This window comes from Rhipicephalus sanguineus, unplaced genomic scaffold, assembly GCF_013339695.2.
Source record: "Rhipicephalus sanguineus isolate Rsan-2018 unplaced genomic scaffold, BIME_Rsan_1.4 Seq9468, whole genome shotgun sequence".
NCBI lineage: Eukaryota > Metazoa > Arthropoda > Arachnida > Ixodida > Ixodidae > Rhipicephalus > Rhipicephalus sanguineus.
Window position 1 is genome coordinate 1 of NW_023616352.1, and position 15,011 is coordinate 15,011.

Below are 15,011 nucleotides of genomic sequence, written 5' to 3' on the forward strand. Positions count from 1 at the left end.
AGCGAATTTTTTAACATATACCTGGACACAGCGTATCCGGAATTCCGCGCGAAGATGACATCAACAAGCACATAATAAACAAGCGTCGTAGTAGCCTACGCCTGTGCTCATGCCTCCACTACCACACTGCACTTCAGCAACACGGGAGGCAGAGGTTCGTAGGTCGAGCCGCGAACACGCGCAGGCGTTCCGCATCCTGCTGGCCTCTCTCTAATTATCAACAGGCACGACATTTGCCCGTCGACAACGTTGGCTTTCTGCAGCGCTCACTGCAGCAGTTTTATTAGTCGTTGCTATCGCACTCGAAGCAGTCGGCGGCGAAACAGCGTTGGTGCATTTGGAAGCTGCACTACTCCGACAACAAGCCGTCACACGCTAACATGAAGCGAAAGGCAAAGGACATAACTGCGTCTAAGACTCCCCGATGCTAGCGTGGCCAGTGTGTTTCGCTGGTATCGAGACGCTTTAACCATGGCCCCCAAAATTGCGCGCCGGCGCGCAATCTCGGAGGCCATGCCTGAACTGCTTCGGCGCCGAATCGTTCTCTATCGGCGGTAGTAAGTAATGCCGCATTAAGGCCCGAACACACGTACGCGTTGCAGCGCGTCAACGCGTGACTTTTTGACGCGGCGTCGAGCCCTCTCCCTGTGGAGAGGGAGGGCGCGCAGCTTCGCGTTTGCGGAATGTTAGGCATCTGCCTGGTTAGCTTAGTCGATAGCGCATCGGGCGCTGGTCGTAGCGGACCAAGAGGTCGTAGTTTAGATTCCCGGTGGGGGAACCTTTTTTCTACTGCTTTTTCTTTCTCATCCATTAGCGTCCATTTTATCAACGGTCATTTCCGTGCGAAATCGTCCGATAATGTTGGTGGACCCCGGCATAAAACACTATCGTGTTAAAAAGGGTCATCCCAGGTGTCCAGCACCGGCCGTAGTCAACTGGCCATTGACCTTGGGAGGCACGGGCGTGCTGTTCGTTATGCTCCTGCCAGTGCTGCAGGATTGGTGGAATACTGGCCACCGCGTGGAGAGGAGAACGAGGGGGTGGACCCCAATCATGTTATTTAATCTTGTGCACTAAAGAGCGCCGGCGCCTGTTCACTGAGATCGGAACGATGTAAATACTGTACATAATGTATTTTCTTCCTTCAACTTGTCTTGCTGACTGCTCTGGGCACGATGCCCACACGTGTTCGCACCGGCCACGCAACCCCATTTCCCAACCGTGGTGGCAGCGGTGGGATACCTTGACCCATACTCTCAGCAGTGCACCAGAGGGACGACCCCGTACTTCACAACAATACACTCCTCCGCGAAACGACTGCAGCATATTGGTCTTTACCAAGTCATCGATACCGCCGTCTTCACGAACTCGATCCAGACATGCACGTTACCGCCAACCATGAAAAGGTGCAGTACGAGCCTACTACACAGATTACGACTAGGTGTAGCGTTCACTCGTCGTTACTTACACCTTAACGGCTGTGCGGACAGTCCGAATTGCGAGGTATGTGGCACTCCTTAGACTACAGAACAACTCTTGTGCGGCTGCCCACGATATATCACGCAAACAAATCCGATTGCCGCCCCCTTGTTGAAATCTACGAAACAACAAGTTTCAGAAAAAGTTCTGTTGGGACCATCACCTCGTCATCAGCGCGATATTCTGAAACGCTGAACAAGTTTTTGCGCACAGCACTCGACAAGAGACTGTAAATAGTTTCTGGACATTCAAGGTTTTGCTTCATCGCCACCTTGCTCCTATTCATCAACACCTTCTCTCTCCTCTCTTCCCCCCCCCCCCCCCATTTTTTTTTTCTAACACTGAGTAGCAGGCCAGAAGATTGATTCAGGCCGACCTCTCAGCTTTTCTGCCACAGTAAACCTCTCTCTCTCTCTGTTGATTTACCTTCTGAAAAGAGCTAGATGTTAACAAATGCGTCCTTTGTAACAACTTGTAGGAAGCACAATTTTTATGATTTGTGTAAATTTCACCAGTTAACTGTATGCTATGCCCGGAACCATGTGCCCGGAAGTCATAAAGCGAGAAAGAAGAGGCAGGGAAGAAGAAGGCGAAACGAACATTGTTCAAAATACCTTCAAAATTTTAAACTACGAATTCTTGGCCAGTCCCCCAGAGTAGGTATGTGCCATAGTACTGAAGAAATAAATAAATAAATAATAAATAAATAAATAAATAAATAAATAAATAAATAAATAAATAAATAAATAAATAATAAATAAATAAATAAGTAAATAAAGAAAGAAAGAAAGAAAGAAAGAAAGAAAGAAAGAAAGAAAGAAAGAAAGAAAGAAAGAAAGAAAGAAAGAAAGAAAGAACGTCTTTCTCAATGTAGCTAGAGGAAATATGTGAGTTCGAGCTAGTTGGTACTCCATACTTCACCATTAAGCCAAGGAGGCTTGGTTAAGCGCAAGAAGTTTGGACAAAAGGACGAAAAACGACATTCAAAGCAACCAGTAAAGTGGAAGGCGCAAGAACGAACATTTTATATACCTTGCCGCGCATCGCCATGTGATCATTTCACGAAGCATCGTGTTGCCTGTCTGGCGTGTAAAAGCTAAAACAGGGATATGCTTATGAGTCGTTCGCTATTTCATCCATGAACTAGCGGTGAACAGCTCGCTTGTACAAGACTCGTGTCATTTTCATTTGTGTCAGTTGATCTCGTGGCCGCCAACGAATCTCCTGATCCCGCATCTCGCACCTTGGACCAACTTCTCACGCCTATAAAATTGGGAGCTACTCTCAATCGATCAAAGTATCCTTGAAGAAATCTACTTGCGCCGAAGAGCTCTGACTAGACGTAAATTATTACTCGGCGTTACTCTGCTCATGTAAGTTCCTGAAAGTCCTTTGAGCTGCGCCTCACACGCGGACCTTGAAACAGGGCTGGTAGTTATCTATACGATAGAAATGTACTCCTAGCATTCCTTAAGGCCATTTCACAGTTTCGAAGCAGGCACCTGGTGAGGCAAAAGCAGCCCACTTGTATGTACAATAAGTATATTTAATAAATCCACTCGTCGCGCTTAGTAGAAGGCCCAGTAGTGATTCGTTAAGACTGGTTGAGACAGCCATTTTATGGTGCTGACTGATTAATTTGAATCCCAGAACTTTCTGAGAACCCTGTGGACCGTGATCATATACTATATACGTACTGAATTTAAAGTGTCATAGCTCAACGTTCTTTGCCTGCGAAAAAGGTTAACTCGTTCGTTGCGCACTATAGCGCACAGGGACCTGTGGTCGACTAGGAGAAAAACTGCACCCAGAAAGGGGAGGACACTAAGCCTCTGGTTTTACGGTTAAGGTATTCCCTGCGGACCACAGCCTTAAAACTTTACTGCCTCGTTCGCCTGAAACGACGTTCTCATAGTTGTCCGGAACTTGAAATGAATGCATTGAGATGAACTCTTTTCGCGTCAGCTTAGCGAAACCTCGAACGCGAGTTTATCTACCGCGAAGACGACGCGATTGCGAGTCTTACGCAGCTTCATTTAAGATATCCACAATTGTTGTTTGTTGATTACATTTCTTGATTTTAAGTACAGTCGAGTCGTTGCCGACTGCTCGAGCCACCATGAGTATGTGTGAACGCTAGCGAGATCTATTCAGTGCAAGTTCTTTGAGCTCATCGAAACGAGATGTTTAGACGAATACCGTCTAAACATCTCGTTCACGAGAGTCCTCGTATTATTCTTACATTTCAAGTTGACTAGCATCAGTTTATGCTCCACTTAAACGGCAGCCCGCATAACGGGGACAAAACAACAGTCTACCACCCAAAACGCTTGATCAGGATATATTTAAACAGTGGGCAGCGCTAAAAGATTGGACGTACAATCAATGCGCAATTATAAAGAAGTTAACGAAATCACAATGTGATAATGAAACGCACCGTAGCGCAGGAGTGCAGATTCTTTATGACATGCCCCCCCCCCCCCCTCCCGGGATCTTCTAACAGCGGAGCCGTCTAAGCTCGCCGTAATTTGTCTGTCCGGAACAGAAATGATCATCATCATGAACCGACACTCGCTCTCTTTGTCCTCTTCTTCATCGTCGTCGTCTTCTTCACCTTCTGCTTCGCTCCCAGAACACGTGCGGCGATTTGTCCGGCGCGGGGTACAATAACCTGATGGGCGAGAGAACGAGTACAGAGAGAGAGAAAGAAAGAGGGCTGAGAGAGAGAGAGAGAGAGAGAGAAAGAAATAAAAATAGAAAGAAAAAGAAACATAAAAATTCTTGGCGGAAAAATTTCTCGGCAAGGCGGGATTCGAACCCTCGTTCCAACGATCCGAAGGCGAGCATTGTAACTACTCGGCTATCCAGGCACGCTAGCAGCCTTGCATAGCAAAGCCTTGTATAGTACAGCATAGCAATGAAGGGGCAAAGGGAAGCGATGGTGAGGAGGAGAGATGCGTGGGTGAAGAGCTGGGATAGGAGGAGGGAAGATATAAATGAATAGCATAGAAAGAATGAGAAAGAGAAAATGGAGCGAGAAAGAAAGTCAGAAAAAGAAAGGGAGAGAAAGTAATGGAGAGCAAAAAAGATAGAAATAAAAAGGAAGTAAGCAAGAAAGCGATACAGAGAAAGAAAAGGAAGAGCAAGAAAGAGAGAGAGAGAAAGTGAGGTTGACAAACAAAGAGAGTGAGGAAAGGAGGTGAGGGTGAGGAGGAGGAAAAGGAGGACGGGAGAGAGTAAAGCATAGCATAGACAGCATGAGAAGAAGATAAATAGAAACAAATGTAGAAAGAGAAAGAAAGAGTGAAAGAGAGAGAATCAAAGTAAGAGAGAGAAAGATAGAATGAAAGAGGAAGCAAGCGAGAAATAGAAAGACGGAGAGAGAGAGGGAGAGAAAGGGAAGAAATAGGAAGAAAAATAGAACGGGCAAAAATAGAAATAAATAGATGGGAAGAGCGAAAAAATAGTACAAATAAAGAGAGAAAAAAAGACAGAAAGAACGGGAAGAGAGAAAAATAAAGAGAGAGAGAGATGAAGAAATGAAGAGAAAACTAAACAGCAACAAAGACTGCCGCCCAGCTCCGCACTCCCTCCGATGGTGGTGGTGTGCGGCGTGACCAGCCTTACTGCGCATGCGCAAACCCTCGCCACTTCCCCTCTCCCCTTTCCCCATCACCATTCCCCCTCTGAAACGCGGGCTCTACATGCAGAAACGCTGCTTCGCATCGTTTCATGGTCCCCTTTAGCAGGAGATGGCGTGATTTTTTTTCACCTTGCGTCTAAATCTCAGTGTTGGTGGTAACGCGTTACAAGTAACGGCGTTACTTTTTTCAGTAACTTAGTAACGTACCCGTTGCTATTTCAGAACTGTAAGGGGTAACGTACTTACGTTACCATTTTTCGGTAACGTGAGCTGTCGCGTTACGCTTTACTTTTTATTTCAATTATCCCGGGAATTTCACACAAAATTCATTCGTCTTGTAGGAGCCACTTTCCCACAGCTCGCCCCGACGTTATTGTGTCACAGCGGCGGAGCAATGTTTATATAGAACCAAGTTATATAAACGTTGCGGCGGACAGCTGTCGGCCCGCCAAACGTTGACAAAGCGACCCCGCGCGGGGTCCTTTGTTGTGGGGGGAAATTGCAATGGGAACCAAATTACCGAAATTTCTTGAACGAATCTGCTATATTTTCGGCTATCTTGCTACGAGGTTCAATTTGTCGTTGATCGTCGATGAAATGAAGCGAAATGCAGTCCTCGTAACCATCAAAAGCGAGCTGTCGAGATATGACTCGGCGCGAGACTGAGCTAGCTCCAACACAACCGAGGTTGACTTCTTCGGAAATGCCTTCTCGACATCATCGCGAACTGAAGGTGAGCGACTGTCTGAATGCCTTTGGTGTTGCATGACATCGCGATGAGCGGGCTCAAGGATAACTTTCCGCGCTTTCATCAGCTCTTCCTGAAAGTGAATACACGAGTACCACATAGCGCATACGTCGAGCTCCTATTTAGCGTAGGTGTGGACGTATTTGCTAAGAAGCGAGTCAAGCTGTCCGATGATAGCTTTGAAATGCAGCTGTCGCTTACATTCAGCAATTTGAAGTTACAGCAAGTTGTCCCTGCAATAATCTAGCGCTGTTAATAAACTTAGCATTCAAAATGAGTTTTCCTTCTTGCTCTCTGCAACTGCGACTACGTTTCTGGTTATTGAATTCCTCAGCGAGCGAAGCAAACCCTGAACACCTTCACATGCACAGTCGCAATATTTGCCGTAATAATAGAGGCTAAATTGAAAAAAAAAATTGTCCATGGGCGCAAATACTCCCCCCCCCCTTCTGTTTATGCCATTTAAGCATTTCTTTATTGCTACAAAATTTGCGCATTTATTTTGTAAGTAGAAGCACGACGTCATAATTACTGCAAAATTGTTTAGTGGTGTTTTCTTTGCAGACAGCGCTGACGATGAAATTGATCCCTTTTTGTGTAATGTCCCACCGCGAGAAATGGCTTCCCCATGTGTCACAGAGTCAGAAGTTCATCACATGTAACTGTACAGGGAACTTTAGGCCACTATAGTACTGCGAAGGTACAGCGCATTTGTGCAAATTATTTTTGTTAAATCAGTACTTCGGGTAAAATTGTTGCTTGGGCTAGAACTTTCATGTGGAAATATAAATGAGCTTTACAAAGTTGTTATTGTAGGTTCCTGCTGCGAAGATGCACTGATTAAGATTTATGACCATGGAGTAACGGCAGAAGTAACGTCCGTTACTTTTTTTCAGGTAACAGTAACGTGCTAACTTTTTTTGTGGGTATAACGTAGGGCGGTAATGCGTTCCTTTTTCTTTAGCGTAACGAGTAACGTATTTAGTTACTCTCTTTCGGTAACGCATATATACAACACTGCTAAATCTAAACCCTCCACGGTGGTCTGGTGGTTATGGTGCTCGACTGCTGACCCGAAGGTCGCGGGATTGAATCCCGACCTCGGCGGCCGCATTTCGATGGAGGCGAAACGCTAAAGACCTGTGTACTTAAGATTTAGGTGCATATTAGAAAACGCCAAATGGTCATTATTTCCGGAGCGCGCCACTACGGCGTTCCTCATAATCACACCCTGGTTTTGGGAAGTAATAATAATATGTGGGGCTTAATGTCCCAAAACCACGATATGATTATGAGGAACGCCGTAGCGGAGGACTCCAAAAATTTCGACCGCGTGCACCTAAATCGAAGTACACGGGCCTCAAACATTCTCGCCTTCATCCAAAATGCAGCCGCCGCGGGCGGGATTCGGTTTCGCGACTTTCGGGTCAGCAGCCGAGCGCCATAACCACTAGGCCACCGTGGCGGGACAGTTTTGGGACGTAAAACCCCAACTTTTATATTATGCTTCGTCTAAATCTAAGTACACGGAAATTTTTGTATTTCACCTCCACTGGAACAAAGCCGCTGAAGCTAAGGGACGAAACGCAATAGCCGCGGAGATAGTACAGCGGGGGTATGTATAATAATGCAATGAAAGAATGCACTCTAATATTGCGAATGCGTGGCTATTGCTCGAGGCATCATTTCATCGTAAAGCGGCTTTGTTCAGAGTTTTATGCAAATTAGTAAAGGCCCGTACGGGTCGGCATTAGCACGGCCGGGTTCATAAACTATAGACGTTGCACAATGCAATTCAGCTTGCGACTGTTAAGTCCCACGCTTTTTTAGCGTACGCATATGTTTGTGACGAAGTAACGATGAAGTCACCTAGCTGTTCGCGTATAATGCGCTGACGTCATTTCGGTTACGGTATATTTTTTTAGATTTCTTGTTTTCTAATTTTTTATACAAAAGTATTTTTCGACCGCATTCAATATCAATTCGTGACTGTGTTAGGTAGGTGCCTATGGTTGACTTAAAAGTTTTAACGCGATAGCGTTAGAGAGCTCGTGTCGCAGAAATTCCGTTGTCGGTGTCGGCACCGTTGGTTGTGAGCGAAAAATCGACCGTGAGCGAAAAACGTAGAAGGAAAGCAGCAAATAAAATAAACAATAAAATTTCGGTTTCATTGAGGATCGAACCCGGGCCGTTCGCGTGGCAAGCAGGTGTCCTACCACGAAGCCACGAGGTTACTTGCAGCTACTTCGGAAAAAAACACTACATAAATGCTATGTAGTGGAAGGAGTCTCCTTAACGCATTTTGTTCGACAGGTGTCACGACGGAAAACGAGCCCATTCGGCGATTTGTAGGCGCATTTGGGAGACCATCAAACTTACGTCGAAAAAGGCCGGGATAGTGCAGCCATCGCCGCTAAAAACACACGAACTTTCAAACAGCTCTAACAATGGACAACTAGTCCATCTAGCGGAAAACATATCAACAAGCAACAGCAAACGCTAGATAATGTGCTGCCATCTGTGAGGCATTGTGAGACTCTTCATGGCCTCCGAGATGGCAAGCGCGCGGCGTGTATCTTAGAGGCCATGCGACTCTTGCTTTAGATCGAAAGCCTGTGCCATTCGCGCGCGCGCGCGCGCGCGCGCGTGTGTGTGTGTGTGTGTGTGTGTGTGTGTGTGTGTGTGTGTGTGTGCGCGTGTGTGTGTAACAAAACACATTAATAAGTATGCACTTAGTGGTTGAAGTGCGCTCTAGGGGCCGGATTTCGCTATTGCGTTCAACTCTTAAAGGCGAAGCTTAAGGGTCCCCCCATTTTTTTTTTTCTTTTTCGGACAGTGCTGATGATTACAGAAGGAACCTTTCGAGATAAAGCATCACCCGATTGCGTAAAGCAATTTCGTATACTGCTGCGAAGAACGCGATCGCGAGAGTTGCTTGCACCGCAATGTTGGCGTTGCACTATAAAAAATTGTCCGAACCATTTGTTGAAATCAGCGGTATCTTTCGCAAGTCTGCCTTTGTTTCAAACGTTTCAGCTCGCCACGCAGAACAATAACAGGAACGAAAAAAAAAATAATATGCTCACCGACGAAAAAGCGTCGACCGTCCGCGCTCTGGGTACCATCATTTCGTACGAGCAGCTTTTGAGCTACGACTTTCATTTCGATCCTGATACCCTTGATATCCTTTATAAATGGCCGCCGTCTCTTTAAGTGCCAGCATTTTGTTATCGCGGCCCTATGTTGTGCTTTCCTCTTTGTTGTCATCACTGGCTAGGCTTGGCTTGGTAGACAGCACGTTGACTCATGACCACTTTGCTGTGCTTTGCTCTGCTCTGCGCTGTCCACGAATTCCCCTTTGCTGCTTTGTGTGTTGACGTTATTTCGTTCCTCTCGACTGTGTCGCGGTCGTTGGCCTGTCAGCCCACTTTTTGTTCCTTTTGTGACGTCACCTGCAATACATTTTACTCTCCAGCAAATTGCGAAACCTGATATATATTATTGTGTCAACGCGGCGAGACTATATATTTTAGACTTTTTTTTCTGCACTGTTGGTCGCGATATCTCATTTGCTCTGTCATTACGTTTCACAAATCCAAGCAGTGGGAACGTTGGCCACGAACAAGTAAGCGCACAACCTCAATGGCTCTCCTGTATGCCTATATAGTTACATGTCTGGAAATTTATTGTGCAATATGCCCTGAAAGTCACAGTTCGTTTTAAAAGTCCAATAATTTACAAAAGTAAAAGCCGATTGCGTGGAATCTAGTCGTTCGTAACCGCACATCGATCACCTCATCGTTACTGTCACATAATTCATGATCTATGGGCTCCTGCAGTAAGCAAATGACAGTCTTTCACGATATACGTGGTATCTGTATGACTTTACTCGGCAACTCCGCGTAGTTGTCTAATCTTGCGAAACTCAGAAAACTAAGAAAACGACACAGAAAGCCAAACCTTCGTTGAATAATTCAGCCTGAAGGTGTGTTTCAACTTCTCAACGACAAGACCTGCCACTGCGAGTGAACTAAGAGCAAATGTCGTCACGCAAAACGCTTCCTTTGGTGTTCCTTTCGTCCTTGCTTCGTAGCATGACATTGCTATCTTGTTCGCCATTTTGTGCGCTCTGTGCGCGGGGGAACTTGACACCTCTTTATAGAAGAGCATGTCTTTCTCAGAGTATAGAATGCTCCAATTCTTATTTTCCAGCGCTCGGAGTTCTTTCTGACGCACATTTTTTTCAAGTTTTTTTTTTCTTTTTTTTTTGTTCGAACGTTTATCTGAAAGCATAGGCCCGCTGCCTCGGGAACCATGTTGCGTAAGTAGTAGCAATTTGAAACGATCGTGAGTGTGTTCGGAGTCGCGGAGGCAGGAATTATCGAAATTCGTTTCTCTCCTTTCTTCTTTTTCGAAAAAATGTCGAAAACGAACGGTCACTGCAGTCTGGCGTCTTAAAACCTGGCGTAAAAACAAAGGCAGTAGGGACTGGCTCTATACACCAGATGGTTGAGAACGGCAATAGAGTGACTGAACAAGTTGAGCAAAGTATAGGCTCAGTGAAACACACCGAAATGACAACGAAAGATTGATTAGTCTCTTTAATGCTCTTTTTTTTGCTGTTGTTGTCCGCTTTATCCTCGGCTATAACTCTGTGTGCTGTGTTTGTCTCACGTCATCGAAGTTGGGACAGCGTACGCGAGCTCGAAACTGCTTAATGGACCTGCGTCAATTCTGTGGTAATTCCCGCTGCCATCGTAGACGAGTAAGAAAAAAGGGGCGAGCTATTCAAGGCATGCATTCCGACAAAATTTCGTCGGCAACGCATTACTGCGTTGAAGCAATAAAACCTTCACTTGTTAGTCGACGTTCGCCATGTGTGTTCCTTCGCTTGCTTTACGTCTCCTTCGCGCTATTTTTCCCATTTAAAAATGTTTGACTATCTAGCACAACGAACCACACTTCTGGCACATAACCCATTGGGTGGTTCGGAAATTAATTGTAGCAAATTACACAAAAAACAAATCTCGGTGTTTAGTTTTTTTGTTTGCAGCCCTGAATTAAAGGAGAATATTTTTATCTTGGCAAATACAATCATTGCTTTCAAATCCTGCCGAGGCACACATGTCGTGCCGTCTACTGTCTGCCAAATAGTTCCAGTGGTATTTATATACATCAGAGGGCAATTAAGATTTGGGGTATAACATATCTGCCGCGTGGGCAAACGCTGTTATCACCCGCGCGTGCCAGACAGAGACGGCCTCCGATGCTCCGCTGAGTCAATGTGGATAATCTGAACGGAGAGGAAGCATCACGCACTAGTAAACCTGAGAAGCGATAGAATGCGATAGTGAGATACTAGTGGGTTACTGTTGTTTCGCATGGGGATACACGATTCTGCTTTCGTGTGAGTATGTGCGCTCAAGTGAGCACGCTGGGTGCGAGGAAGCGGACACTGCATGTTCGTAAACAGAGGGTCACTTCGATCACCAAGTTTTGATTTTGTGCTTCAGTGGTGCAGTTACTTAAGGGTATGGTCGAAATGGTAGGGAGGACGCCTAGATAGTCCTCTGAAGAAGAAGAAGAAGTAGAAGAAGAAACACTGGGTTGCGCCCTGTATTTTTTTAGGACAGCGGCAGACTGTTTCGCCGGCGTTAGGATCCAGTCGGACGCGTTGGAGTTGTGCGTCTAGTTACGTATTGTATTTTTGTGTTGCAGTTAACTAGCACTACCGGTGAGAGCAGCCGTGCAACTGTGAGATACGCTGGTCACGGCTAACCTGTGATCACTGAAAGCGTTCCCTGATAACCATCGTGTTTTTTTTTTTCTGTTACATTTTTTTTCGACGCATAGCTTTCCTCTCAGGAGAACTTGGAAGTACCAGGAACCGTAAATATATCGAGGAAAACAAAAACGCTGTGCTGTTGTTTTGTATCGCTAGGATGTTATGTTTTACTGGTCAGTAGGTTAAACGCAATAGGAAAGATGTAAAGAAAAAGAATGCTACAAAGATTAAATTTACCGATAACGAAACCCGAGATTGTGGTCTAAAAGTATCCGAAAATTTGAGCGCGTGGTTTCGCTGGCGCATATACATGGGTCTACGTTTTAGCAAGACTTGATGTTGGGCTAGTTGGTATAGCTCACTTTGATAAAATAATTCGGCGCACAAGCACACACCTACACGCGCAAACATTCAAACTCGCCTGCGAGTGTTTTAAATGTTTGCGTGTGTGAGTGTATACGCCCCCCTGTGGTTTTCTTATTTCTCGGCTAAAGCATTCGCGTAAGAACACCTCGATAAAATAATCACAGCGTCACTCGGCACAGGTTGTTGAACACACTTATATGTACGAATATTTTCCTAATAAAACGACAGTTGCGAGTCAGCGCATGACCTGTTCATTCTTTGACGTTCTCCTCATCCTCGTGAGCGTTGCAGGAGCTGAACGATGGAACAGAAGATGATAGATAAATGCAACTGTGTCGCAGCCCAAGAAAAAAAAAACCGACAAAACATATTGATATCAGGCGAGTAAGCGTCCAGAGATAAGTTATCCAGGGCGAAGGAGATTTCTCGGCTGTAATATCGTCTCTGTTGTGACTCCATTTCAGGCTGCATGCTTTTCTGTTCCTTTTGTTTACGCTACGGATCATGGAGAGATGGTAGGCCTTCACATACCTCGCTAATTCCACGAGGAAGCACTGGCTCGTCCCAGGAGGCTTCCAAGGCGACAGCCATATACATCCCCCCCCCCCCCTAGAAGGTGTCTAGAAGCTCCTCGGGCCTGACCATTATCACAGAATAAAGGAAGCTTCGTAAAGAACAAACAACAGTTGCCTGTGTGGCAACCGTTTGAGTGTGAAGGATACGGGGGGAGCTGCCGTCCGAGCGACGGGCTCCTCCCGAATCTCCTCCCAGGGGAAGAGGAGCGACCCCGCTCGGCGTCAGCATGCTACGTGGTTCGTGACGGTTCCATTAAATGTTGCTGGAGTTCATTGGACGCTTGCATCAGTTATTTATTTCTTTGTTCAGTCTTCTTACACTTCTAATGAAAAGGAAGATGATGATCGGAGATAAAGAAAACAGGTGCTTGTGAAACAATGTTGAGTATACAGTGAGCCTCTTCGATTTTCCCTGTTCGGGCAGCCAAACGGCAGCCCGAGGACTCCTTTCTGACAGGAAATGACGTCATTATGCGTCACTGTGACGAGGGTCGAAATTCTCGGGCAAGCGTCGGGCAGCCCGAAGCGGCCACGCCAGACACGAAAAATCGAACAGCCGGCAGGGGGCTCGCCGCCACAGCATCATCATCATCGTCACGCTAGCGCAGCCGTGTTCGCTCTGTGTCGTCTGCTACATCGTCAGCCTGTAGACATGGCGGCTTCGGCAGACGAGTTGGTTGTTCTGCTACAAGCAGTAGCAGAACTGATACGCGATTACGACGCGATTGAAGAGGGGAGTGATGATGTGGAGTGCCACATCGTCAGCCTGCTGTTGGCCCGGCTTCTGAGGCAGGATCGGCACCGCGTCCCATTATACGTCGAGCGGGTTGTTCCTGCGTATGTGGACCTCGAGTTCAAAAAGATGTTTCGACTGTCGAGAAACACAGCTGCGGCTCTTGTCGAAGAGTTTGAAAGGTCCTCATTTCATCCGCAGGGCTCGCGTGGACGAATGAAACTGTCAGCGGAGAAGACCGTGCTCATCGGACTGACTTATCTCGGTACGCAGACGACCATGTATGCCATTGCGGACAAATTCGACGTCAGTGAGTCGAGTGTACACGGCGCAATCCGGCGTGTTCTCGACTTTCTCGTCTCCATCAGTGAGAGGGAGATAAAGTGGCCGGACGGCAACGACATCGCACGAAGCAAGCGTGCATTTCGTGCGCTGTTTCAACGACAAGGGGTGGAAGCCGGCCTTCCAGACGTCATTGGGGCCCTTGACGGCTGCCACATCCGCATCTCTCGACCGTCAGAATCGGAGGAGAGCTACTACAACAGAAAAAAGTTTCACTCCGTAATACTACAAGGTGTCTGCAACGCCGAGCGGGTGTTCACGCATGTGTTCATCGGCTTCCCGGGCCGCGTGCACGATGCCCGTGTACTGGAGGAAAGCTCTCTTTTCCGGGATGGAGAATTGAAATGCGAAGGTAAGAAAAAGTCGTTATCTGTATTATCAGGCAAGAGTGAATTGAGGAGCCCAAATTGAAGTAGTGACATGAGGAAGGTTAGCCATATATAAACTAACTACGTTAGGTGATTTTTTAATTGCAGTATAGGTCTGAGGTGCTATATATGATGAACTCTTTTGGCAGGAGGCTACCTGATCGGTGACAGCGCCTACCCGTTGATGCCTTGGCTGCTGCCTCCTTACCGTCAATGCGGAGCCAGCTGGCAGCCATGGATGGAGACCTTTAACGCAGCGCATTGCCGGCAACGGGTCGTCATAGAAGGAGCTTTCGGTCTGCTAAAGACCCGCTTCCAACGGCTCATGTATGTCGACGTCGCTACCATCCCACAAACTGTGGACATCGTGATGGCGGCCTGCGTTCTGCACAACATTGCCAGCAGGAGCGGCGACGATGTGAATGACGAGCAACCTGTGGACCATGACGCAGATGTTTCGTCGAAAGAACCGGAAAGTGGAGCAGTAACATCGGTCCTTGCGAAAACTGTGCGCGACACCGTTGCCCAGGCTCTGTAGCTTTTTATCATGAGAAGACTATGATAAGAATCCTTTTTTTTGTGGGCGCAGATCATTCTTTAATATTTTGTTCAAACTAGAACCGCCCCTTTAGTCGTGCCTACATATATACGCTGTATTATTTTTAGTGCGCACTAAACAGTTGAAATGGTTGTTAAGTGTTCGTGTTGTCAGTATATATTCATAGACAGCCATCATGAAACGTACGTTCGTTTCTCGTACGGCATTTGCTACTAAAAGTTTTCATTTCAGCACTGCACGCACATTGCACATTTTAATATAATCCACACTCGGGAGATCATGATCTTTAAACGGCAAAAAGTTTATTTTTCACTGGAATCAATATCGTTAATACAGGACTATAGGGTTAAAATGTTCAAGTTAGATCTCTGGAATTACTGATGATATGGAACAAAAGAACAACATTAATACTA

At 46.3% G+C, this 15,011-nt stretch overlaps 1 protein-coding gene across 1 annotated transcript; it reads left to right on the forward strand.

The window, feature by feature from the left end:
• Positions 1-13,248: 13,248 nt before the first annotated feature.
• Positions 13,249-14,731, forward strand: LOC119378725 (uncharacterized). The gene is made up of 2 exons (XM_037647759.2): positions 13,249-14,023; positions 14,189-14,731. The coding sequence occupies exons 1-2, from the start codon at positions 13,249-13,251 to the stop codon at positions 14,575-14,577; spliced, it is 1,164 nt and encodes a 387-aa protein (XP_037503687.1). The 3' UTR covers positions 14,578-14,731.
• The last annotated feature ends 280 nt before the right edge of the window (positions 14,732-15,011 follow it).

Excerpts from the sequence above, each read along its gene's own strand:
- LOC119378725 (XM_037647759.2), top strand. The coding sequence starts at position 13,249 with ATGGCGGCTTCGGCAGACGAGTTGGTTGTTCTGCTACAAGCAGTAGCA. Across the intron at positions 14,024-14,188 it reads TGGAGAATTGAAATGCGAAG|GAGGCTACCTGATCGGTGAC; the intron begins GTAAGAAAAAGT and ends CTCTTTTGGCAG.